Source organism: Crocuta crocuta, unplaced genomic scaffold (assembly GCF_008692635.1).
Source record: "Crocuta crocuta isolate KB4526 unplaced genomic scaffold, BGI_CrCroc_1.0 scaffold348, whole genome shotgun sequence".
Taxonomy (NCBI): Eukaryota; Metazoa; Chordata; class Mammalia; order Carnivora; family Hyaenidae; genus Crocuta; species Crocuta crocuta.
In genome coordinates, this window is record NW_027529573.1 from 6,386,847 (window position 1) to 6,412,816 (window position 25,970).

General features: G+C 52.9%; 1 protein-coding gene across 3 annotated transcripts in view; it reads right to left on the minus strand.

The window, feature by feature from the left end:
- The window catches only part of KIAA1671 (KIAA1671 ortholog), a 145,429-nt gene that overhangs the window by 47,158 nt on the left and 72,301 nt on the right, over positions 1–25,970 (minus strand). The window contains exon 1 of one of the 3 annotated variants that reach the window (XM_077761682.1): positions 24,358–24,795. The exons of the other annotated variants lie outside the window; for them this stretch is intronic. Within the exon in view, the coding sequence (XP_077617808.1) occupies positions 24,358–24,642 (285 nt within the window). The 5' untranslated portion in view covers positions 24,643–24,795. Of the gene's footprint in view, positions 1–24,357; positions 24,796–25,970 lie in introns of those variants that run through there. 3 annotated transcript variants of the gene reach the window in all.

Sequence of the window (25,970 nt, forward strand, 5' to 3'; positions counted from 1 at the left end):
AGCCCAAGTTTGTCAACCCCCATCTTCATACCACACAGCTTCCCCTCACACCTTCCAGGGGCCCCCCCGCTCCCCGCACCTCCACCCCATAACCGGAAAGGCCTGATTCTGATCGGGCTCCTCCTCTTGGAAGCAAGGCTGGAGGCTACAGCCTGCTGAGCTTCCATCTTCCTACGCAAAGTCTTCCCATGGGAGCCCATCGAGGGGGCCTTGACTCCCCCTCCTTGCTGTGTAATTGCCTCTCTGAGTAACCCCAGGAAATAAGCGTTCCTTTTATAAATATTGTCTGAGCAGCATCCCCAGAATCCCCAGCTGAGAAGAATGAACACAAACGCTCAGGGGGCCCCTTAAGACGACGCCTAGACTCCATATTCATTGCTTCTCCACGGCTTCTCAGTCAGGGCCTGGGATGTGGGCGGGACCGCTGCCTGGGGCGTCTCTCTGCCTCCGCAGTGAGGCTGGCACAGCCTTGCCCTCGAAGGGAGAAGCAGGCAGGAGATGGAATCCCCAAGCCCCCAAAGCTGTAGCAGCTCCCTGAGCAAGCTGGCACCCTCCTGCTGTGGCCATGTCGCCACAGACTGGTCTGATCCTGGCACAGAAGTGTCTGGTACACGATCTACCTGGGGTGACACAGGACCCAAGGGTGAAGTCAGCAACCCTTCAGCGGGCTGGAGAAATAATAGGCCTGAAGCTCTTTAAAGAACTCTGGGATTTTGAAAGTTTTGTTTTTTGTTTTTTGGTTTCTTTTGCCACAGGTTGGCAGTCTTTAAAAAAAAATTTTTTTAATGTTTATTTTTGAGACAGAGAGACAGATCATGAGCGGGGGAGAGACAGAGAGAGAGAGGGAAACAGAATCTGAAGCAGGCTCCAGGCTCTGAGCTGCCAGCACAGACCCCAACCTGGGGCTCGAACCCACTGACCGTGAGATCATGACCTGAGCCGAAGGCAGACGCTTAACCGTCTGAGCCACCCAGGTGCCCCAGTTGGCAGTCTTCTGGGATGAACCAGCAGATGAATAAGTGAATGTCAGAATTAGCAATAGCACTGTGTTTGAGAACAGGGACACATTTGGCTCAGGGCTCCTTGCTAAGTCCAAGAAACAAGGACAGAGTTAATTCAGAAGGGTGGCTCATACTTTTGAGAAGGGGAAAAAAATGGGCCTGTGTCAAATCAATCCTACAAACGAATCCACAAAGGTTACAGTGAGATGGCAGCAGACACACTGTATTATAAGCCGTGCATATTACCAACTCTCTCTGCCAAAAGATTATATACCCTTTTAGAGCGCAGGTGGGTCATGTGACTTTCCCTAGCCAATGAAATACGAGCAGAAGTAATGTCACTTATTTCCAGGCAGAAACTTCAAGACCCAGCATATGGCTGGCCATGTGGAGGGCCGGGTCCGAGGCAAGCTGCTCCACCAACCTGGGTCCTAGAGTGACAATGACACGAAACCCAGACACGGTGAAGGTCAGCCGACGTGCCAGAGCAGTCATGAAAAAAAAATCTATTTTTCTGTCTTAAGCCACTGAACTGTTACTGCAGCATAACCTAGCTTATCCTGGCATACAGAGGCAAACCATTTATGAGACAAATAAAGAAAAATGAGCCACGGTGTACTGAATACCTCCTATGGCACAGCCATTCGCTTGACATACGTAGAGCAGGAGCTTTGGGGGAAAACAGATTCAGCTCTGCTGCTTTTAAGCAGAGACATTAGGCACCAATGTCTTAACCTTTCTGGGTCTCAGCCTTCCCCACCATAAACCATTTACCTGTTGGAAACTTCCCCAAATATACACAGGCCCTGGAAGGAGGACAAACTCTCCCAGGAAAGGTTCTGCAACTTTTATTCTGCTTTGAAAAGAAATGACTTGAGGAAGGTGTGATGGCTAATCATGATAGTAATCAAGCAGGAAGAGGAAAAGAGACTTCTAGAAGCAGGTAGGAAACTATGCCCATCTTGATTCCCCAGCACATGTGCAATTCACCTATCGATGGTGATAGGCTTGGGAAATTAGGCAGGCGTTTAGCGGTGGCCCCACAAGACACAGAAGGGGTGACTCTCAAACATCCTTGCTTACACCTGCTTCTGTTAGGCTCAGGTACCAGCTACTGCCCACTTCTCCCAACTGAGGGAAACCATGGTGAGTAACGAGCCCTCCATGATTCCCTGACACTTCCCTAAAACCCTTGACCCCCACGAAGGGACCCCATGGACCTGGTAAAGTAGTGGGATTGAGAATTCTGGGTGCAGGAGCTGGGAGGGCTGCTGTCCCCGCTATTATTATGGCTGCTGACATCCATGCCCTCCTGTCCCCGGATTTTAAAATACAAAGTAATAATCTCATATTGGAAACACAAACTTACTCTTTAGGAAAAAATGGCAAAGATAAAAATAGAAAGTAGTAAAAACCCTGCCTGGCTTGCCACACGGCCTGTGGCAGACATCAATAATCAATTACAGAAAAGAGGCCCCACGAGCCCTGAGAATCGGCAGCAGCACAGCCCAGGTGGCCTCTGCGGGTCATTTAGAGTTAGCAGGTGGGGGGACGCCTAGTCGGTACCCTGCTATAGGCTCACAAGCAGGTTATCCTGTCTCAGAATCCTCTCTCAGAATCTGAGATTACAGAGCTGGAAGGTATCTAAGAGGCCATTCTGCTTTGCATCTAGAGCACCCAGCCTTGGCTTGCTTTCCTCTGGAGACAAGAGACTCAACACTTTACAATGCCTCATGCCTGCAAGTGGTTATATAAGCTTGAATGTCAACAGCCTCAAAAATGTACCCCAGTGACAGGACCTGTCTATTCTGCTGCCGGGGAAGAGTTTCTTGTTTGCTAAGTAAACACCCCATTATCTGTGTAAGTTCTGGCTTGGAAGACACACAGGACAGAGGCACTTCATTCCCCTACTGCTGGAGACCTCTGAGCCGGCCCTGACCTTCATCTTCTCCAGGATAAACATTAAGGCACCTTGTGCTGTAATCAGAATACACATGAAATGTGGGCACGCAAAGAAGGCTCAGAAACTGGGGAGACCAAGCCCTTGTGGTACAGATGGGGCAATGAGGCCAAAGCAGGGGTGGTGTCCTGTCAGAGTAAGACTAAGTACCAGGCATCCCGACTCCCAGTCTGGGGCTATGCCAATGGTGCCAAGCTCTGGATTCACATTACCCCTTCTCCTCTGTGGGGACAGGATCAGAGATGCCACAATCTGGCTCAGTGTAGGGAAAAGCATGGGCTCAGAATCACCAGCTGGGTTCCAACTCTGGCATTTACAGGCTGTGCAATCTGGGTAAGTCCCCTATGTCTCTGAGCTTTGATTTCATCATCCAAAGAGAAAGAGAGAGAAAGAGGTTGTGCATGCACACAAGAGAAAGAGAGGAAGAGAGGGAGGGAGGGAAGGAGAAAGGGGTATATGAAAAAGAGAAGGAAATGATAGACATATGTAAGGGGCTCAAACCATCTGGCACATAAAACCCAGAGTAGCTACAGAGGAATATCGGCTCCCTCTACTCTTCCTCCTCTAAACAGCGTAAGGGCAGTCTCCAGCTCAGGACTCAGGCTAGCTGCAGGGTTTATAGCTCTGGGATAGCACCATGGTCATGCTCATGGGCTCAAGTCCAAAGCTCTTAGGCAAATGTGGATTCTGTGACCTCCCAGCTATGTGAACTCAGACTGGTCATTCCACCTGCCCAAGCCTCAGTCCCCACCATCCTCTCGCACAGGATGCCTGTAAGGATGAAAAGCTTCCAAGCACCGTGAGGAACCTGGAACAGTGCGGGGACAGAGTCAGCACTCAATAAATGTCATCTGCCATTAGCATTGCTCAGGCTGCTGTCCAGTTCCACCCAGGGAGCCCGAAGGTGCAGGACGCAAGAGGGCGGACAAGAAGGGAAAGCTTGCGTGGTCCATATCCGGAGCTGACACCCAGCGGAGGGGCAGAGTCACCTTCTTTTGCCAGCTGTCATTTTAATGACATCTAAAAGGTCATCTTTCCCCCACTTAAAAGGCGTTAATTACTCATGCGTCTGGCTTTGATTCTTTAGACGTAGAGAGTGGGAAGGAAAATTCACAAGTGTGAACACAGAGGGGAAAACAAGCAGCCACAGCTACTAAAGGAAACCTACAAAATCCATGCGATGGAGGAGATTCCAGGGAAGAGCCCAGAGTGCCCAGGGTCCCTCCAATCCTTGAGTAGAAAGTATGAAGGAAAGGGGGCGCTTGGGTGACTCGGTCGGTTACGCGTCCAACTCTTGGTTTCAGTTCAGTTCGGGGTCTCATGGTTCGTGGGATCAAGCCCTGAGTTGGGCTCTGTGCTGACAGCTCAAAGCCTGCTTGGGATTCTTTCTCTCCCTCTCTCTCTCTCTCTCTGCTCTCCCCCACTCATGGGCTGTCTCTCTCTTTAAATAATTAAATAAATAAACATGAAAAAAATGTTTTTCAAGTGTAAAGGAAACGGCAGAGCCTGGGGGCAGAGGGTGTCACAAATAAATGTCTAACCTTAGTGTTAATGTTATGCTCTTTGGTAAGTCAATGAATGTCTCCAAGACTCAGCGGGACTGTCATACCTATGAAATGGGAATATATATAATGATGATGATGATGATAACCGCCAATACTCATAGAGTATTTGCTATGAGACACTCTGCTAAGTGCCCCGCCTGCATTGGCTCATTTAGTCTTTCTATTACCTCTGCGGTGTGTGTATATATATGTATATCATGTATGCCCATCTTCCCTAAGAAGAAACTGCAATCCTGGGGTGCCTGGTTCAGTAGGTTAAGTGTCCGACTTCAGCTCAGGTCATGATCTCGCAGTTTGTGGGTTCGAGCCCCAGTCGGGCTCTGTGCTGACAGCTCAGAGCCTGGAGCCTGCTTCGGATTCTGTGTCTCCCTCGCTCTCTGCCCCTCCCCCGCTCGTACTCTGTATGTCTCGCTCCCAAAAATAAATAAACATTAAAAAGAGAAGAAGAAGAAGAAGAAATTGCGATCCAGGGACATTAAGGAGCATGCCCACCACAGGATATAGAGCAGACAAAGGGCAGATCTAGGATTCAAACTCCCTGACTCGGAGCCCCGCAGCCATTCTGAGGTCCTTCTTGCCTTGTAGAGCCACAAAGCACTGGGCGTGGCTCAGCTGTGGCCCTCAGAGGCCTCCCTCATCCCTGTTCAGCAAAACAAGGTTATCTGAGCTTTACTGCTCCCCAAAGGGGCCCGACCCGGCTCACTGTGTTGGACGGCAGAACTAACCGAATTGCTGCTGAGTCTGCTGATGTGAGTGCCGCTTCTATTTCCGGGGTCTCTGAGGGCCGACTTTGTTCAGACAAATTGATAAAGAATGCTAGGCTACAACAAAATGCCAGTGCTTTTAAAAGCAATAAAGAAACCCTGATGCAGTCTCACGGGACTCTAAAGGGGCTGGGGGAGGGATTTCAGGTTCTCTTTCTCTCTCTTTCTCTTGCTCTCTTGCTCTCTCGTTCTCGCTCTGGCTCTCACACACCACCACCACCAGGAAGGGGGGGGGGAACTGGTGGGGAGAGGGACCCCACCCTCCATGCAGTTCCTGAACCGCATGCCAGCCGAGCCTGTGGTAAACACAGGAATCCAGCTGCCAAGGCCCTCTGGCACATTCATTAATTAAACTCCATGGATTTGCTCTGTTCCCGGAAGCCTCCACTCATTTCAATAATGATCGGAGGCCAACCCGGCTCAGGCTGTAAAAACAGCACGTGGGCTACTCAGCCAGGTGGAGAAGAGCGAAAAAGCCAGTTCCCCGGGGCTGAGATTCGGGGCCTCTGTTCTCCGAACAAAGAGGGAGCGGCCAGACCAAATGGAGAAGTCTCCCCTGGTGGAATTCGGGCACCCTCGTGGGCCTGTCTCATCAATGCCTGGGTGGAGTGATTCACACATCTGTACATGTACCTTCCTCTCCACCCAAGAGAAACAGGGGAAAGGATGTACCACTGTTGACTTCAGAAGGGCAGGTTGGAGAACGGTCCCTTAATGGACACCAGTGTATATAATTCTAGGCGGGGAGACAAAGATGGCTGGGGGCATGTCCCAAAGCGCGTGATGCAAGACATCAGTCCAGGCGGAGCACTTTGTAAATTCCACAGCCAACGCATACTATGGAGTTCCTCCCTTTGGAGGCAGATTCTGCCACCCCCACCCAGACTTAGCTTTTCAGAAAGCCGATGTCTCACAACTGGCGTGTCCATTCACTGCCATGAGACTTCCCCATTCAGGCCAGCAAGCAAATCTAGAAGCGCTTCTCTTGACTGAGATCCCAGACAAACAGGATGCCAAGGACAGTCTCCAGAGGAAACTAATGTATATTTGCATAAATCAAAGGCTCAGAAAAGTCCTGCATTAAAAAACAACGTCTAAACACGTGACTCTTGGTATTCTTTTTGCACGAACACCTATCAGCGTGTTAAGTGCAGCCACATGGAATTCTGGGACCCTCTCAGAATGGAAAAGTGAGGGGAGAAAGCAGTAATAGAAATCCGCAATGGGGACAAGGTGGGAATGGCTAGTTGGACACGTGCCTTCCCTGCCCTGCCCTGATATCCGAGGAGCACATCTGGGAAATGTTCACTCTGACCTTGGCCTTGTGGCCTCCCAAGAGTCCCTCAAGACATTTTATAGGTAAGAAACCAAGGCTCTGAGAGGTGTAGGAACTTGGCCCCCGTTGCCCACAAGCCAAGTAGCTCACGTGGGATTTGATCTTGTGTCTGTCTTACTCGGGAGCCTAGATTCTTTAGGTTACACTGCCTCACCCAGGGGTCCTGGGGCCCTGGCGGGATCACCCAGGGGGCTCTGAGGACTCTACATTCCGGGACAGAATCATAGCAGACCAATTATGTCAGACTGTCCAGAGCTGGTGCCCGGGGACCCTGCCTTTTGTGGGAACCTCAGTTCTCTAACAGGGGTTTGCGAATGGGGAGGATGAGGGCCCAGTGAAGGTGTGGGAGGGACCCTCATCATGTTTACCGATTGTCTGGTTAAACTTCGTTGATTTAAAACAAATGGGGACCCGGGAGGGAGCAAGTATGTCTCATTTATTTTTGTTTTGGTTGAAAAGCTTGAATTAATCCTGGGAATAATACAAACGTCATTCGTAACCATCTCCCCTACAGTAAAAGTCACAGCCACCGCCACTGTGTTCACAGCAGGGGCCTGTGGCACCCAGTGGCTCTGCATGCATCACCTTGGACTTATCACAGACCCACCCTGTGAGGTGACGCCCCGGCACCCCTTCCGGAGGTGAATCTGAAGCGCCAAGGGGAAACGTAACCTGCCCACAGCCATCCCCCCGGGAGGTGGCATACTTGGGGTCTGACCCTGGGACGGGTCTGCCGCGTCGTCCTAAGTGTGTCTGTGACGGAAGGGATCCCGTCACCCTGTTCTCAGAGGGCAGTGAGGGCTGCGTCTCCACCAACCGCAAGGCCCTCCCTGATCCCGCCCCACTTTGCAAACAAAACAGGACACCGGAGGCAGGCGGCCTAGGCTGAAGGTGGCCCCTGGCGCTGAATGGTTTCCTGGGATGTGACATCAGCCTGAGCGGGTACAAATGGCCCCTTCACCTGACCAGCCACACAGCCCAGGGGCGTGGAGGCTGACGTCATCACCACCTCTTCAGAGGGATTAAGCAGCCCTGTGCTGCCTGCCAGGACCCCTCCCGACAGAGGACAGCCGAACCAAAGCCCCCCTTGGAAGGCAGGCAGGAACCTGGTGAGGCCCTGGGGGACCAGGCACCCCCTGAGGGCTAACAGGGCAGCAGGTGGATGCTGGGCTCCTGCTCCCTAAATGAGCAGGCGTGCAGGCAGGCCCCCTAGCCCAGCTCGGAAGTCCCAGGGTGGAAGACCAGAACTCGGAATTCGACGCCTGGGCTCAGCACACCACCTGCCCCAGTAGCGCCGTGCATCACTGGCGAGGCTGGCCCTGTCGGCACGACTCCTCGTCTCTGATGGAGGGCACTGGAATGGCACCAGTGTGCCGAATTTCCACTTTCCTTCTCCTTTGTTTGGCTTTAGAAAAACCTCTTAAAGCAAAATCACATTAGTCCAATATGTTACAAAGATCTAGGAGCAAGCCGGATTCGGGGTGTGGTGGGTTTCTCCACCTCCCCTATTCCGCAGGTCTGGGACGGTAAGTTCTGCTTCCCCAGGCCAGGCCAGGTTGGAAGGGCAGTGGGGACAAGGGCTCTCGGCCCAGAGGATGGGTCACCCCTGCTGCCACAGGTGCCCGGGAGGGTGCAGGCAGTGCCTGGAGCTCTCGGCGGGGGTCTGGACACTCCAGGCCAGGGGGGGGTGGGGGTTGGATCCTGCAGTGAAAACCCCACCCAGGCGGTCAAGATTTCTCCACCCAAATGAAACAGGATTTTTTTTTAAGCAATTTGCTTTTATGAGATCTTTGCAGCATGCTGAAGCTTTCATCTTACGATGACTTCGTTTCTGCACTCCTGTTTCATACATTTACATAACAACTAATCAAGTTGAGTAACGATGATTACGAGCACAAATGGCCAAAAGAGGTTTGGGATCTGGGCACCTTGTTGGCTCAGTCAGTTGAGCATCCGACTTTTGGTCTCGGCTCAGGTCCTGATCTCATGATTCGTGGGACTGAGCCCCGCGTCTGGCTCTGTGCTGGCTGACCTTAGGAAGCCTGCTTGGAATTCTCACACACACACTCCCCCCGCCCCTCCCCTGCTCATGCTCTCTCTCTCAAAATAAATAAGTAAACATTAAAAAATGAAAGAGGCTCGGGACCAAACAAAATGGATTTCATTCGTTCATTCATGTACTCATTCATTTATTCACTCATTCATTCAAGAGGTGTTTATTAAGTGCCAGGTAAGACAGACTGATTGGAAGGGGCATGAAATAATTTTCTGGCTGGTGGGGTGAGAATGTTCTAGATCTTGATAGAGGTGAAGGTACTTACATGGGTACGTGCATTTGTCAAAACTTGTCAAACTGTACACTTAAGATCTATACATTTTGCTGTATGTAAATTAGGCCTCCAAAATATTTATTCATAACATTTTATGAATTTATAATATTCTTATCACAGCGAATAGAATATTAGTGTCAGTGCTAAGCACGTTTAGAGCCAGCTACGTGCCAGGCACGGCCCTAGGTGCTCGATACATGTCAACCGAGGTATCCTTCCCGACAACTCTGTGAAGTGCTGCTATGACCCTCCTTTGAGATTGGGACACTGAGGCACAGGGCTGTGAAGGAAGTTGCATCTGTCACACAGCGAACAGGTTGCAAAGCTGGGATTTGAACCGATGCACCTGGTTCCAGAGTCTGTGCCTTATCTAACTAGCCTTGTCTGACTCTCAACAAAGCAAAGGGAGGCCGCTGTCCTCTCAGCACTTAAGTCTTCGTGGGGGGAGGGGGGAACATCCCAACGCACCCCAGCATCTCAGCTCGCGGGAACAGAGGTGCGGAGCAGTAGCAGGGAGAAGCCCCTGCCTGCACGTGCTGGGGACCCAGCCACTAAGTGTGTGCCTCCCTCTGAGACCCGTCAGGGTGATCGTGAATGTACCCAGTACCGTGTTTGGAACACAGAACACTCTTTTTTAAAAAAAAAATAATTTTTAAAATATTTATTTTATTTTTGAGAGAGAGAGAGACAGAGTGCGCGCAGGGGAGGGGCAGAGAGAGAAGGGTACAGAGGATCCAATGCAGGCTCTGTGCTGATGCGGGGCTCACACTCATGAACCACAAGATCATGACCTGAGCCGAAGTCAGACACTCAACCAACTGAGCCGCCCAGGCACCCCCATACATGTTCTTAAGACAGGTTAGCTGAATCAGTGAGCAGAGGGTGGACCCCAAACCAGCTCATAAGAAACATTTCTCTGGCAACACCTCCTGTTAGTTCAGAAAGGGTTCCAGAATAGCTCTGGGGTAGGCTGACTGACTCCAACCCCACATGGCCACATAAAGACCTGTGAGCCCAGAGTAACTGTGAGAATCCTGGGGTCTCGAGAGATGGCTTATGGGGGATGGGACCCAGAGATGGGGCAGGGGCACCCACAGAAAACCCAAGTGGCCCGGAGGGTACCAACCAGGGGAGCTGCGTGAAACTAAAGCTGGACTTTCTCTGGCTGGTCCAGACAAGGTCTCACTGTCAAGTTCCTGAGGCTCAAAGGCTACAGGCCCTTGAGGCTGTGGTCCATGGACTTGGCCATGACTCCCAAGAGGAGGACAGGGGCGTCTGGGGGGCTCAGTCGGTTAAGCGTCCGACTTCGGCTCAGGTCATGATCTCACGGTTCGTGGGTTCAAGCCCTGCGTTGGGCTCTGTACTGACAGCTCAGAGCCTGGAGCCTGTTTCGGATTCTGTGTCTCCCTCTCTCTCTGACCCTCCCCTGCTGTGCTCTGTCTCTCTGTCTCTCAAAAATAAATAAAAAACATAGAAAAAAAAAAAAGAGGACACTGCTTGCTGCCCAGGGAACTCCGATTTACATCCCGATCCTCCCCAAGCTATGTTCCTGGCAAGAAAGCCCAGCTCTACCGAGCCCTGCAAGCGGTCCACTCGACGAATTTGGCTGGCGGCCACCCAGGGGCTTGGTGTCCATTCACGTGCCTATGTCTGCGTTCTCTCATTCATCCGCCTGTCGGGGATTTACGGAGTAGCACGAATGCTCCAGGTGAGGCCCGGGCTCTGAGGGCGTGAAAGGGCAAGTACTTCTCAGTGTTGCCTAAGAACTACCGGGAAGAATTTGGAAGGAAATGCAGAGACACCACGACCAGAACAGGAATGTTAATGGGACGCCTGGGTGGCTCAGGGGGTTAAGCGAGCGACCCCTGGTTTCGGCTCAGGTCACCATCTCACAGCTCGTGAGATCGAGCCTCACATGGGGCTCTGTGATGACAGTCCAGGGCATGCTTGGGATCCTCTGTCTCCCTCACTCTCTGCCCTGCCCCCACTTGCGTGGGTGTGCATGCTCTCTCTCTCTCTGAAAACAAACTAAAAAAAAAAAAAAAAATGCAGTCATTCATTTGTTCAATTATTCAATCATTCAGTCATTCAAGTACACAGTGTTAGAGCAAGTTTGCAGCACGCCCTTCTGTAACCACATACTGTCCTTGAGAGCAAGGGTGGGGCATCTCCACCCTGTTCCCTGATGCATCCCCAGGCCTCCAACTGCGCCTGGCACACAGTAGGTGCTCAATAAATACTTGCTGAGTGAGTGCCCCACTTTAAGGAACTGCTCATCCAAGAGTGGCACCCACGTGACCATCTCCACCTGGGTCTCCCGTGACGCAGCCAGATGCTGGGGCCTACATCACACCGGTAAGATCCCCGCTGCGGGTTCTTCTTACTGAACCAGCACCCAAGGCACCCGTCAAAGTCTGACTTTGGTCCTCACAGCGTTAGCCCATTTTTGCACCTAAGGACAGACACCGCCACGCAAAGAGGGCAAGGCCCCAGACACCGGAAGGTGCAACGGCGGGATTCGAACCCCACCCTCCTGAATGTCCCACCCCTGCGTTTCCTCCACCTCCCTGCCTGCTGCGGCCATCAGGTGCCGCTGAAGCAGCACTGACGCCCCCCCACGATCTGGCTTGGAAACCTGGAGGGATTACATTTTTCCACTGACGGCACCGAGTTGCTGAAAATCCATGGGGCTCCGCATTATAGGAAAAGCTTAGGAAACTCATTAAGCAGGGCTCTGACAGCCTGTTCCTTTTTCCATCCCTCCCCCAAAAGGCCTCGTATTTATGCATGAGGAAAGACAAAAATCTCCAGTGTAGTATAGGAAAAACTTCCCACTGCTGTTCCCTCCATTATAGAGCAGAACGCCTCGGATTAACCCTTTGCAGCCACTTCCTGCCTAATCATTGGTGACTGCTAATGACACCTCCCCCCCTCCCCCACATCAAGTAGCAACTCAGGGAGGGAGGTGGGCTCACAGGGGTGAGTCCTGCGAGGCAGGTGGGGAAGCCAAGTGCAAGCAAAGGAATCTGGCAGGGCGGCAGGGAGCCAGGTCCACCAGCTCTCCACAAAATTCAGGCAGGGACTTATGCAAAGGCCAGGAGGAGACCAGGGGTAAGAGGAGGCCAGGCAGAGTGAAGCACACGTGACTACTACCAACTATGACCGACCGGGCGCTCGCCACACACCGGGTGCTCTGCTGGGCATTTTACGCTCATTACGAAGGAATTCTCACTGTCGTATTACAATTCCCTTTTTACAGATGGGGAAACTGAGGCTTAGGCAATGTCACACAGCTAGTAGACGGGGGAGTGGGTATTTGAATCCAGGCTGATGCCGCTGGGAAGGCCCTAAAGGGTCACACCAGAGCCTCCATCTACAGACAGGGAAACTGAGGCCCACAGCAGATGCCATGGAGAAGAGGTGGGCTCAAAGCGGCATGGTTTGGATATGCACCTTAATCACTTTTCGGAAAACTCCCTGGAGGTAGGAACCATCTTGTTACCTTTAATGCCTCACACAGAGTTTTGCAAACAGTAGGAGCGCTGTAAATGCCTGTCGCTCAGCTCTGAAGGCTATTAGGGTTAAGAACCACATAGCCCCTAAATACCCCAACTTTGAATACAGAACCCCAAGTTCCAGTCTGGATCTGTCGCTGACTTGCTGTGTGTAGGTCTCGTTCCCTCCCTGGGCTCTGGCTCCCCAAACACGAAAAGGGTGGGATGGAATGATCTAGATGTTGTGACAATCAAAGCTCAGGAGCGGCTCTTGGAAGAGGAAATTGATACCAGAGTCCGGTCCCTCAGGGATCCATTTACACTTGCTTCATATAAAAACTTTTACGGATAATGAAACTGTTTACCCATCCTCCACCAGGGCAGCTACCTCGGTACGCTCTTTGAACTTAGCACCAGAGGTTCTAGAGCCTTCTGGGTACTTCCTGCCAAGATGTCTGCAGAGGGTGGGGGAGGCATCTGCCTCAACACAGCCCCACATCTATCACTCCTCCGACCAGAAGGCAATTACCAGGAAGAAAGAACAGACCTGGAGCCACGAACCGAGGTATTACAGATGTTAAATTACAGGTGTGCCTAGGGAAGGGCCATTTCTAGAAAACCAAGCTGCTGAGCGACAGGAACATGGGCTGCCGGGTAATTTCTGGCTTTGGCAGAAAGCAAATATTTGGATGCAGAGCCTGACGACACAGGTCCGGGAATTCAACGGACCACGACAATATCTTCGATGCTGGGGGTGCAACCCCGCCCACAGGTCATAACTAGCATGACAGCAAGGCACTGACTGTGTGCCAAGTGCCACGCAGGGCACCTGACAAGCACGTTGTGTCCTCCTCATCACACCTCTGTCGGCACACACTCTTTCCTCCATTTCGTAGCCGAAGGGAGGAAAAAATGTTTTATCAGAGTAGAAAGACCTGCCCAAAATTACACCAGGAGTCAAAGGTTATTTTACCTAAAAGCTAGGAAATTCCAAAGCCCTACTAATGTCTTGGCCTCTCTTAGAGTCTGCCGGCTAAGGCCACATGGTTATCCGGGGCCTGGCAGGGACCTCAAGTCACATCTCTTGGCTCCCAGATTAGGCTCTTACCATTCATATATTAGTGGTGCTCATCTGTGGGCAATTTTGCCCCCAAGGGACGTTTGGTAAAATCTGGAAACACTAGGGGCACCTGAGTGGCTCAGTCGGTTAAGCATCTGACTTCAGCTCAGGTATGATCTTGCATTTCATGGGTTTGAGCCCTGCATTGGGCTCTGTGCTGACAGTTAGCTCAGAGCCTGGAGTGTGCTTCGGATTCTGTGTCTCCCTCTCTCTGCCCCCTCTCGGTGCTCTGTCTTTCTCTCTCTCTCAGAAATAAATAAACATTAAAAAAAACTTTTTTTAATCTGGAAACACCATATAGAGGCCAGGGGTCCTGTCCAACATCCCACAATTCACAAGATAGTCCCCCCCCACCCCCATGGAGAATGATCTGGCCCCAAGAGTCGAGGTCGCTGTGATGTGAAACCCTGTTCTGCATCATGATGCCTCTCAGGAAAGGCACAACTGCATCCTTCAATCCATTGTCTTGACTGGGAGGGACAAGAAATGAGGCATCAGCAGACCTGGGCTGGAGTCCAGGTTGTAAACTATGGGACTCTGGACAAGTAAGTCCCATCTCCTCCCCAAGCCTCAGTTTTATCATCTGTAAAACAGGGATCACTAAAAGAACACCTGCCTCACGGTGGGGGGAGGGGAGGTGCATGCCATGAGAGTGTGATAAGACAGCGTGCTTTGTTCAGTGGCTGGTGTGTCAGAAGTGCTCAAGATGTGTTACTTGTTAAGCCTTAATTTCCCCACCTGAGAAATGGAACAATGGTTTAGCCTTGCAGTGACACTCAAACTTTTCCCCTCTGACACTGTCACACAGACAATGGCCCCGCTACAAGACACACACAACCTGGCGAGGTGGTAGCCAAAGAGAGTGGCTGGGCCAGCAGTGGACTTTTTGTGCGCCAGGGACAGATGCTTGGTGTTGAAGCCGCCAAGAGCTGGCGGCTTGTTACCGCAGCCTAACATGCCCTAACCTGACAAATCCATCAAGCTTCACAGGAGCACAAAGCAGCTGATACTTATTACACACCTCCTAGCTTCCAGGTGCTGTGCTAAGTGCCTCACAAGGAAACCAAGGCTCACAGAAGCAAAGTCGCCTGTCTGAGGTCCCAGAGCCAGTCTGTGGCAAAGCCAGAATTCAAACTCAGATCTGTCTGAAAGGAGAGCAAAGCTCTTAACTGGATTGACCTAATTCTACCTGCATCCAATTTTTTTCCCCCTCAATCGGGAAAAGGCAGCTAAGGACAGCAAATTTATGTTTAAAAACCAAAAGTAGGTGCATTGGCGTGGCTCAGTAGGTTAAGCATCTGACTCTTGGTTTCTGCTCAGAACACAATCTCACAGTTTGTGGGTTTGAGCCCCGCATCGGGCTCTGCGCTGACAGTGTGGAGCCTGCTTGGGATTCTCGTGCTCTCTCTCTGTCCCTCCCCCACTTGTCCACACATACTCTCTCTCTTTCTCAAAATAAATAAATAAAGTTAAAAACAAAAACAAATGAAAGAACTGTTCACAAACTTTGAAATGTTTAACTCCTGGTAGTAATTTACGCTTTAGGATCCTCCCTTCCATGGGGCAGGGCCGTCTGAGGGCTCCCTGGCCTAGACACTGACGCTGGAGAAAAGCCGCTCTTGCATCCCTTGCTCCCAAGTCAGAGCACAGAGCTCACTGCCATGTGTGGCTCAGCTTTTATGATGAATGTCTGATGAGTTAAACGTGGGTGAGGAGCACTTAGGATCCAAAAAGTGGATTCCATCCCACATCAGGAGAGTCATGCCAACTCCTAAAAGGGCATGTTGCTCTTAACCCCCCAGAACTCAGAACCCAGCCTGGTGGAGCTGCCTCCTTTACGTACAAGAACATGTGAGGTGAGAGAAGCATCCACTGGGAGCACATTACAGGCCTTGAGCGCGGCCCACAGCAGTGTACTCATCTGTGTGAAGGATTAAGTAATACTTCCTGGCCATGCTCAGACTGTCAGTTGTGATGGGTATAAAAGGGAAGAAACTGGTATGCGTTATCTACTGCTGCATAACAAATAGCCCCAAACCTTATTGGCCCGAAGCAACAACCACTTGGTGTCTCTTAAGAGTTTCTGGGCATCAGGGGTCTAGGAGGGGCTTAGCTGAGTGGTTCTGGCTCAGGGCGTCTCATGAGGTTGGACACGAGCTATTGACCAGAGGTGTAGCCTCACCCGCAGGCTAAAGGATCCACTCCTAAGCTCGCTCACATGGCTGGTGGTAGGTTTCACCTCCTGGCTGGTGGCTGCCTGGAGGCTTCCATTCTCTGCCACGTGGGCCTCCCCACGGGGCTGCCCAAGCATCCTCAAGGCATGGCAGCTGGCTTCCCCCAGAGTGCATGTTCCAAAACAGGGAAAGAGTAACCAAGAGACCCTGCAGCTCTCTGCAGCTTGAGCTCGGAAGGGACACTGTCACTTTGGCTGAGTTCTACCAGCCACAGAAACCGGTCCTAGGAGGAGGCAACCTCACAACGGTGCACGTCAGAAGGTGAGACTCCGCGGGGCCCACTCGGAGGCTGCATTGCCTGGGCAGCCAGGCAAGTGATTAGAACTTGTGATCAGATTACAACAATGACGTTGCTAGCAACCAGCTACTGAGGTCCTACTGTGTGCCAAGCACTGTGCGGCGTTCCGGGTCAATATGACCTCCACCATGGCGAAGGGGTATCATCGTCCCATATTACAGAAGAGGAGGCCTAAAGAGACCAAGTAGGCTCCCCAAAGTCATGTAGCAATGGAGAGGCAGAACCAGGGTTCAAACCCACAGCTCTGGGACTCCACAGCTCACTCTCCTGACCGAAGGCGGTGTGCTGGAGCTGGCCTGCCCTGGAGGCCCAGAGACAACTGTGACATTATCCATTGTGAGCCAGGTATTTAACGCAGCCGCTCAACTGAATGAACACATGATTAAACAAAAGGCGTCAAAAGCAAAGGTAGCAAATAGATCTTCTCATTCTCTACTTCCCACTTTTGCCAGCATCTATGGTCCTGGGGTCACTGGTGCCTACTGAGTGTCCATGGGGTAAGTACCACATAACAAGGATACAGCGAGCTTCCTTTCCCAGCTACGTGTGCCGTGACGGCTAGCTGCTGGCTTGCACTTGGCCCTGGTGGGAGTATTTATGCCACGGGAATAGACAGATGCTACAAATCTGGGCTTTTCCCCACAAAGACCCAGTTGTAAGGCATCTCTGAGCAAACCACTGTAACTTGCTCAGTACGTCATTTCCTGTCACAGGGAATTATCTTGATGACTCCTAGCTAAAGGCCCCATTCTTCATGAAACCCCAAAATATAACATTCCCTGTGATACGTATCAATCCAGATTTCCTTCCTGAAATTTTTGACTTCCTGATGAGGAAGCAAGAGGCACTTGTCTGAACAAAACAGCTGAGAGTTTAAAACGCCGAGAGAGAAAAAGCAAGTGTAACAGAGGGGCCCTCGGGTCAGAGAGATAGAAAGGGGGGCAGTGGGTGTTCAAACCTCAGGGATGCCTTGGAAATCCTGAAAATGGAGTACAAAACCGATCCTCATCTGCAGTCACTCCTGACAGCCAAAAATGGGAAATGACCCACACGGCCAGCCAGGGGGGTTAATAAGTCATGCAGCACACCGCATAACCACGAGCAACGTTTTTTCCTTCCTTAAAGATATATACAACTGCTACATTTGGGGGGACCTGAGTGGTTCAGTAGGCTGAGCATCTGTCTCTTGATTTTGGCTCAAATCATGATCTCCCAGTTCGCGGGATTGTGCCCTGCGTCAGGCTCTGTGCAGACAGCGCAAAGCCTGCTTGGGATTCTCTCTCTCCTTCTCTCTGCCCCTCCCCCTCTCACGCATGCACACGTTCTCTCTCTGTCTCTCAAAACTGAATAAATGTTAAAAAAAAATTTTTAATCAATAAACATTAAAAAAAAAAACCCTGCTGCATTCTTGAAGGGTTAGAAAAACACAGAAGGCCAGCAATTTGGTTTGAGAGAGGGAAGAAAAAAGACAGGAAAGAAAGGCATTTGCATGCCAAGAGCGGTCTTGTTGATGTTAGAATCATGAGTCGATTTTGTTTCTGTTCAGTCTCTCTAGACTTTCCGAATATGAAACCAGCACACCTCACTTTCTTAGCTGGGGGGAGGGGAGCAGGNGTCTCTCAAAACTGAATAAACGTTAAAAAAAAATTTTTAATCAATAAACATTAAAAAAAAACCCTGCTGCATTCTTGAAGGGTTAGAAAAACACAGAAGGCCAGCAATTTGGTTTGAGAGAGGGTAGAAAAAAGACAGGAAAGAAAGGCATTTGCATGCCAAGAGCGGTCTTGTTGATGTTAGAATCATGAGTCGATTTTGTTTCTGTTCAGTCTCTCTAGACTTTCCGAATATGAAACCAGCACACCTCACTTTCTTAGCTGGGGGGAGGGGAGCAGGGATCAACATTATCTCGCACAAGCGGAGCCCCGCGGAGCCGCCAACCCTTCGTCCTGCCCTGCGTGTTCTCCAGGTCTCTCTCCCAGAGGCCCCGGCTTTGGCCCCGGCCTTTGACCATGGCTGGATCCATGAAGGGGCCATTGTTCTCAGGGTGACATCATCCTGTTGCCTGGAGGGTGAAAGGGAGCCCTGAGACTGGGTGTGTCCAGCCCGAGAGAGAGCGGCCGCAGTTAAGTCCAACACCCCAACCCCACGCCCCAAGGGGCAGCCTGAGGGTGGGGCGCCTGATGGGGCTCTGGACGTGCTGTGGCAGGTGGCACTTGGCACTGACCTCGGGAGATGGAGGAAGGGGGCGCGCGGCCGCTGGACCCTCCTCCCCTGCATCCCGGTCTCAGAAGTATAAAAACCTGGAAGTCTGGGGCGCCCGGGTTGCTCAGTCAGTTGAGTGTCCGACTTCGGCTCAGGCCATGATCTCACAGTTCATGGGTTCGAGCCCTACACTGGGCTTGCTGCGGTCAGCACAGAGCCCGCTTTGGATCATCTTCTGTCCTTCTCCCCCCGTCCCTCTCCTACTTCCGCTCTCTCTTTTAAAAATAAATTAAAAAACAGAAGCAAATACCCCCAAAATCCTGTACCTGGCACAGAGTAGGTCCTCAGTAAGTGGTGGCTAGAAGTGAAGAGAGCTGGAGAGTTCTGCAGGCAGAGGGAGCCATGAGGGCATAGGCCCTGAGTCTTGGAAAGAACCCCAGCCCTCCCCGGGCTAGACTCCTGGTGTGCACTTCTAGAAGGTGTGCAGCAGGCCTCAGTTTACCCATGTGTGACATGAAGATGGTGCCACAAAGGGAACACAAAAATGAGGGAGAGGGGATTTCAGGAAGGCGGGCTCAACGTAAGCTCCTACGCCAGGGTGAACTGGGCCAACCGAAGACCCCAGCCCTCACAGCCTTCACTTTCTTCTTCTCCTTTTTTTTAATGTTTATTTACTTATTTAGAGACAGAGGGATCGCATGAGTAGGGGAGGGGCAGAGAGGGAGAAAGAGAGAGGATCCCAAGCAGGCTCCACACTGTCAGGGCAGAGTCCGATGCAGGGCTGGATCTCACAACCAGGAGATCATCACCTTAGCTGCAATCAAGAGTCGGACGCTTAACCGGCTGGGCCCCACGCGCCCCTCACAGACTTTACCTTCCAGTGGAAGACCCAGAACAAACAAGTAAGAGGGAAAGAAGCACAACTGGGATCAGTAGCGGGAAGACATCAATGGGGTGGGGGTGGGGGTGCAGTGGAGAGAAACAAGGCCAGATTCTTCCCAGCTTCGGGTGTGAGGAAGCCTCTCTGTGGAGGGGCAGAGGGAGGGAAGGGCATTCCAGGGAGTGGTGAGGGCAAACACTGTGGGTCTGCAAGGGGCCTGTGCCGACTGAGGAAGAGCAGGAGGTCAGAGTGGCACGAGTAGACTGGACATGGGCACAGCAGTTAAGAGCTGAGGTAGAGAGGGAAGGAGAGCCAGATCCCTCGGCGGCCCGAAGGCCATGGTGAGAAGCTGGGGTTTTCTAAGTCTGGGGTGAGGCAGGGGGATGATCTAACCCCTTGGGTTGCTGGATGGAGAATGGACTGGAAGGGAAGGGGCCGGAATGAGGAGAGTGTAGTAAGTTGAATAACGGCCTCCAAAAAGACATGTCCACCTCCTGACCCTGGCGCCTGTGTATGTGACTTCACTTGGAAAAACAGTCTTTGGAGATGTAATTAAGGATAGATTACCTGGTGGGCCCTAAATCCAATGATAACTGTCCTTATAAGAGACAGAAGACAAGGCCACATGAAGACAGAGGCAGCCGTAGGCCAAAGAAGGCGTGGAGCCACCAGAAGCTGCAAGAGACGGGAGGGTCCTCCTCTGAGCCTGGTGGGCGGTGTGGCCTGCCCATCGATGGACTGGGGACTTCTGGCCTCTAGACTTCGAGAGAGAATCTCCCTTGTTTCCAGCCACTAGGTTTGTGGCCATTTTGTACAGCAGCCTTGAGAAACTAACATGAAAGAGACATGTATGATATCGGGGCTTCTGAAGATGACAGCCACACAAATCCCTTTCCTTTAAAAATTTCTGCCACTTGCTAAAAAAATGTGTGTGTGTGTGTGTGTGTGTGTGTGTGTGTGTGTGTGTGTGTGTGGAGTAGGGAGATGCTGGGCTCTGCTGAATATTTTAAGCATCCATTTCACTCTATAATTGATGCAGAATCAAATACTCCCACTCAGCCTCTGGAGGGAGGGCTCAACACACAGCACGGGCGCCAGTGCTCGGACAGCGGATCCCCAGGGCAGGGCCATGGACCCCGAGGCAGACCCACACCAGAGTGCTGGAGCCCCAGGCTTACCCACCCATTCCAGCTGTGTGACCCCAGGCCTATGACTCTCTGTGCTTTGGATTTCTCATCCCTGAAACCCGGGATTATTCCCTCAGCCCCAAGTTTACCTCGGGGTGGGTGTGCAGATTCAATGACACCAGTTTCCGGAGAGTAGCAGGTGCTTGGTGGATGTCAGATCCCCCCCCCCACACACACACACACATACTCTGTTGACTGGGCAAACACTCGGGCTACAGGGACAGTCCCCCCAGGCCAAATTATATACAGCCAGCTCTCAACGGTGGAAGGTGGGGGGCACAATTTTGCCTGCGGGGGACACTTGGCAGTGCCTGGAGACGTTTTTGGTTGTCATGACTGGGAGGGTGCTGCTGGCATCTCATGGGGAGAGGCCACAGCTGATCCTACCACTCATGGGACGGCTGCCTCCCTGCCGGCGAAGGAATTACCTGGCCCGAGATATCAGTGGTGGTGACCGAGAAGCTCTGATACATGGCAGCAGGCTGATGCTACACACAGGTGTTTGACACCCCGAGATTGTACCCTCTTTCCCAGCACATCTATTATGCCATCGTGTGCTCACGGCTTTGTGATCTGCCCCCTTGGAAAGCACCTTTAGGGAGACAGCAGTTGTGTCTGTCTGTTCTCGGCCACCTCCCCAGTGCCAGCACCCTGGGGCGCGCTCTGTAAACACAGGCGGACTGGACACGTGAGTGAATGAATGAAGATACACACAATATACACCTCACGTTGAGCGCAGAGCCTGGCACATGACACACACTCATAGAACGCCAGCCAGATTCTTATTCTTTCCAAAAGCAACCTGTCTGGCCATCTGGGCAGGTGGGACTTAAACCCACAGAGTCCAATCACCACTCCCAAGCCCCCGTTGTGACATGAGATGCAGACTCGTCAGGCACTTACTGCATCCCAGGCACTTAACAGACGCCAGGGGTGTGCTGGTTCTTACTTAACTCTCTCCTACTGGACCACCTACCAGATAAGTCCCAGGCGATTCCCCATTGTACAGATGATGATGCTGAGGCTAAAAGAGGTGATTTAACTTGCCCAAGATCACTGGGCCAGCTCGTGCAGGACCTGAGACTCGACCTCAAGTCTGTCCCGTCCCAGAGCCCTCTCTGTGTAGCATCCTTTGACCTTGGAGACCCCCCACTTCCACTTTTCTTGCAGCTTTGGCTCTGTGGCACTGCCATTGTTCCTGGGTTCTGGAACTTTCTATCTAGCCTCTACGTGGAGTCCAGCTAGTCTGCTGGGCTCACACTGGGCTGCAACACAAACGTGCCTCTTCCTGCCTTTGTCCCTCAAAGACAATGCACTTGTTTTTCCCTCTTTCCCCCTTTTATTCCTCAGACACAGAAGCCAGCCATTAGCAAATTATTTCAAGGCTGGCTTTAGAAAACATTTCGGGGCACGCCTTTGAGGGTGCCTTTATGCCTGTGATAGACTCTTCCATAGTGCTCTGAGTACATTTACGCCTGGGGCAGGACTTGGAACTGAAGGACTCTCTAGATAAATCACGTACAAGTTCAAGTGGTGACGACGAAACTCCCGCTCCCCTCCCCACCCCAGCACGGATACTGCCCCTGTCCCCAGACTCAAGTAATTGTCTGTGTGGCTTTAAAAAGTTTCCTCCTATAAAACAAATATTTAAGTGAGGTCCCGGAGTAAAAGGGGCGTGTGTGGATTTTCCAGTTCACTGGGAATCTTTGAAGGGATGGCTGGGGAGAAAAGGACTGGTTGTTGTAACGGCGACAGCGGACTCTGAAGGCACACACGCCCCATGCTAGGCGTGGCCGCACGCCTCCCACGTTTACAGGCACGTCCGCGCCCATAAATGATAATAATAGGGAATGGAAACGTGAAGTGATGATAATCCCCATTTCACAGAGGAGAAAGCTGAGGCACAGAGAAGGGGAAAATCCACCCAAAGTTGCCCAGCCGGGAAGTAGCAGTGCTAGGACTCAAATCCCGCCCTCTGTAACCATCTGTCGCCCATCTCAGCTCTCCCCTCGCCCTGCCCAGTCAGAACGTCAGGAGATCACTGCATCCAACAGGGAGAAGGCCATTGACAAGCGTGTGCGTACTCTGCACCTGCCTGGTGCCAGGTGCCCGTTTGACCCTCCACACAATGCCGTGGTGGGCCCATTTGACAGAGGAGGAAACTGAGGCCTGGTAAAGGACCCAAATCCCTCAACCAGGATGTATCAGAGTCTGATTCAAGCTCTCAACCCCCATGCAGGCTGGTGCTCACCACTCAGTAGATGCCAAATGCTAAAGGGGCAGGAACCCAGAGCCCAGAGTCATTTAGCACGTATTTTCACTGTTGCAGGTGCCGTGATGCAACCGTGAGCAGAGGCACAGCCTGACTTCATTCATTCCTTCATCAGGCTGGGGGGGGGGGGGGGGGGGGCGGGCAGGCCACACAGGCCTAGGGGACTCAACACCCAGGGTCACATGGCTCCCAGGGCGAGAGAGCTGAATGTATGACCAAACCCCATGCCCTTAACTGCACTGCCATAGAAGTAATGAGAGAGACCAAGAGAGGCAGACATATGCAGACAAAGACGGAGACAGAGACAGAGAGACAGCAAGAATGAATAAGAGCCCTTCTCTCCCTGGCCTAAGAAACCCCTTCCAGTGGACGGCTTAGAGGAAATGTCTTCTAAATTCAGGCCCCACTGATTTTTCCGGGGCTACAAAGCAGCCGAAACCCACAAGAGAACATGTCATATTAGTGACCCGTGTGTTTGCATCTGACTGCTCCGGTAGCTGTGTGACGCTGGGAGAGTCACCACACCTCTCTGGGGATGCAGAGTCCCTGCACCTGTCAGCGTGGCTGTGAGTTCTCAGTGACCTCGAGTGTGCAGAGGGCCAGCTCAGGGCCTGGTGTAGCCGCAGGGCACCACCCCTCAATGCTGGGGCAACACACCATCTGTGTGTACCCCCACGCTGGGCCCAGGGAAGCAGCTGGCCTAGCCCTTCGCCTGCCTTCAGGCCCCCTTGAGCTGGGCTGACCCGTCAGGTGGCAGAAAGCTCCCATGTAAAAACGCAAAGCCCTCTCTTTGAGTTCAGTCGGTGAGGTGGTCTTCCCTGAAGTTATCGGGAAGGTCTGGAGGAAAAAAAAGGAGGAACTTAGCTAGAGAGAGCCTGGAGTGGAGGGAGAGGCATCAGAGCCCGAGATCCAGGCCCTGGCTCTGCCATTCACTCGCTGTGCTACCCCAGGAAGGTGCCTCTCCCTCTCTGGGCTCGGTCCCGTCTCTCTTAACCATCAGCGAGTTCCCTGAGATCAATTCTGCACTGTCCTCTAGCAGGACGCAAAAGCTGAGTTTTTAACCATTAAGAGTCCTTCCATCCTGGTCTCCTAAATCCCATCGAGCCTGCCTGAATGAGAGAGAGCAGAGCCCCAGGACCCACGCCGCGCCCCAGGCTCCCGGGCCAGCAGGTGAACTTGCCCACTGGCTCGGGACTCCCGGACAGTCAGAGGCGACTTCACGGTTCTGCCACACAACTAAAGCCACAACCCAACCTGCACACGGCACGGACACTCACCACCCAGGGAGGCTCAGAGGCCACGAAGCAGGTGCCTAACTGATCCTCCCTAAAAATAGGGGAGCTCTGGCATTTGTGTCTGGGGCCAGAGTGTCAGCACTTACAGAAAAACCAGCTGGCACTGTGGGCCTGACTCACTCGCCGGCCCCGTCCTCACAGGCTGGGGACACATTTCCCGACCGCTTCGGGACACAGTGACTCCGCCGCCAGGGAAGTCACCACCACCGGTGCCTGTCTCCCAGGCACGGGGAACAGGAAGCGGCCAGGCTTGACTGACAACGATTCTGGAAGAGACAACTTCCCTGGTTGGATCTCGAGGGACCCCCTCCCCCCCGCCATCCGCTCCAATACGGGGGAGCACAGGAGGGAGGAGTTTTTGCTGTTGCTTTAATATTTTACAAAAAAAAAAAAAAAACACACACACATAATAAGCTTACAAGGTCTGGTGGCTCGGAGTCCGTCTGCCTTTTCCTCAGGGAAGAAAATCTCTGTTGGCTGCGGGCGGAGAAACGGCGGAAAGATTCCCGACTCCGGGAGGCCAGGTGTCGGAAGGAGGAGGTGCGCTTGAAGGGGGTCCGGCTGGCGGGCTCTCCGCTCGCCCGCTCGTGGCCCACCGTGCTAGTCACTAAGTTGAGGGCTTCCTGGAAGGACCTCCTCACGGTGCCCATCCACTGGGTCATGTGGGTTTGGGCCACCGTAAGTTTGTCTCCCAGGTAATCCATGGGGCCGGAGGAAGGGAGGAAGGCGGTGAGCAAGGGAGAAAGCAATTGAAGTGCCAGGGTCCTCTCCCTCTCTCCACTTTCTGCTCCTGCAAGTTCTGGGCTCGCCTGGACAGCAAGCCCGGCAGTTCTCAGCCAAACCGGGAGGAAACAACCATCGCTGAGCCAGCAGCCGGCAGCACCTGCGGGTCTCGCCGAGAATTCGGAGGCAGGTCAGGGTCAGGCCGGGAGTCCACCCACCCGACTTGTAAAGTCAACACGCTGGGCGGTCCCAGCCCCAGCCCCAGCCCCAGAGGCGGCAGGGCAGCACTCACAGCGGCACCGGCTGTGACGGGAGCTTGGGGGAATCTAGCAGCACTCACTCCAGGGTGTGACAGTCCCCGCGAGGTGGGGGAGGAAGAGGCGGTAGCCCTGGGCTCCCCCCGGTGCTCGCTGTCCCTCCCACGTGCACACTGGAAGAACCAGGTGGGCAGGCTGCCCCCAGCTGGACCCTGCTCACCTGACCCGTGCCATTCAGGTTTTTCGTCCTCGGGCCAGAGACTCCAAACCTGTCGGCCAGCAGGCAGCTAGCTCACTTCCGGAGCCAGCCAGCAGGGCCCCGGGTCCCCCGGCTCTCCCTTGGCTCTTGGCTCGGCAGCCCGGGATGACATCAGTCCCCGTCTTAGCGAGGGGCTTCGCTGCCCAGGAATGCAGGAGGGGCCTCGGGGAGGCGGCCGCCCAGGGAGCTGACGTCCGCCCCCATTTTTTTCTTCCTCCCCCAAGTCCCAACTCGCTCACCGTCCCTCGGGGCCGATGGCGACTTCACGTGCCAGCAGCCTACCCGCCCTGTGCCCTCACCGCGGGCTGCACGTGTGTGCTCGCGGCTGCAGGAGATCTGGCAGCCCTGGGAAGGTTGGGACAGTTGGGAAACTGCCTCTAGGGTGACAGGCGGCATCTCGGGACCTCCTCAGCATCTCGGCTGTCGGTCTGTCTCCCTCTGGTGGCCTGTTTCTCCGTCAGGTTTTCTACACCCTCCCCGTGTCTCAAGTTCCACTTGTTTGTCCCCAGGCTTGTCTGTGTGTCTGTCTCTCTCTCTCCTTTCCAGCCTCCTCTCCCTCCCTCCCTAGAAAGCAACACCCAGCCAGGTGACACAGCCCCAAGGTCCCCCAAGGAAGGAACTGGGCTGGGCTGTCGCTCAGTGAAGGCGGGGTTGCCATGGCAACCCCGGGGCACAGCATCTGCCCCGTCCTGGGCGGGAGGCTCAGCACAGGGAGCAACGGGAGGGAATGATTCATGGTTTACACTGGGTCACATGAGTTCCTGGGTTTTAACCCTTGTGGAGCTGAGTCTGC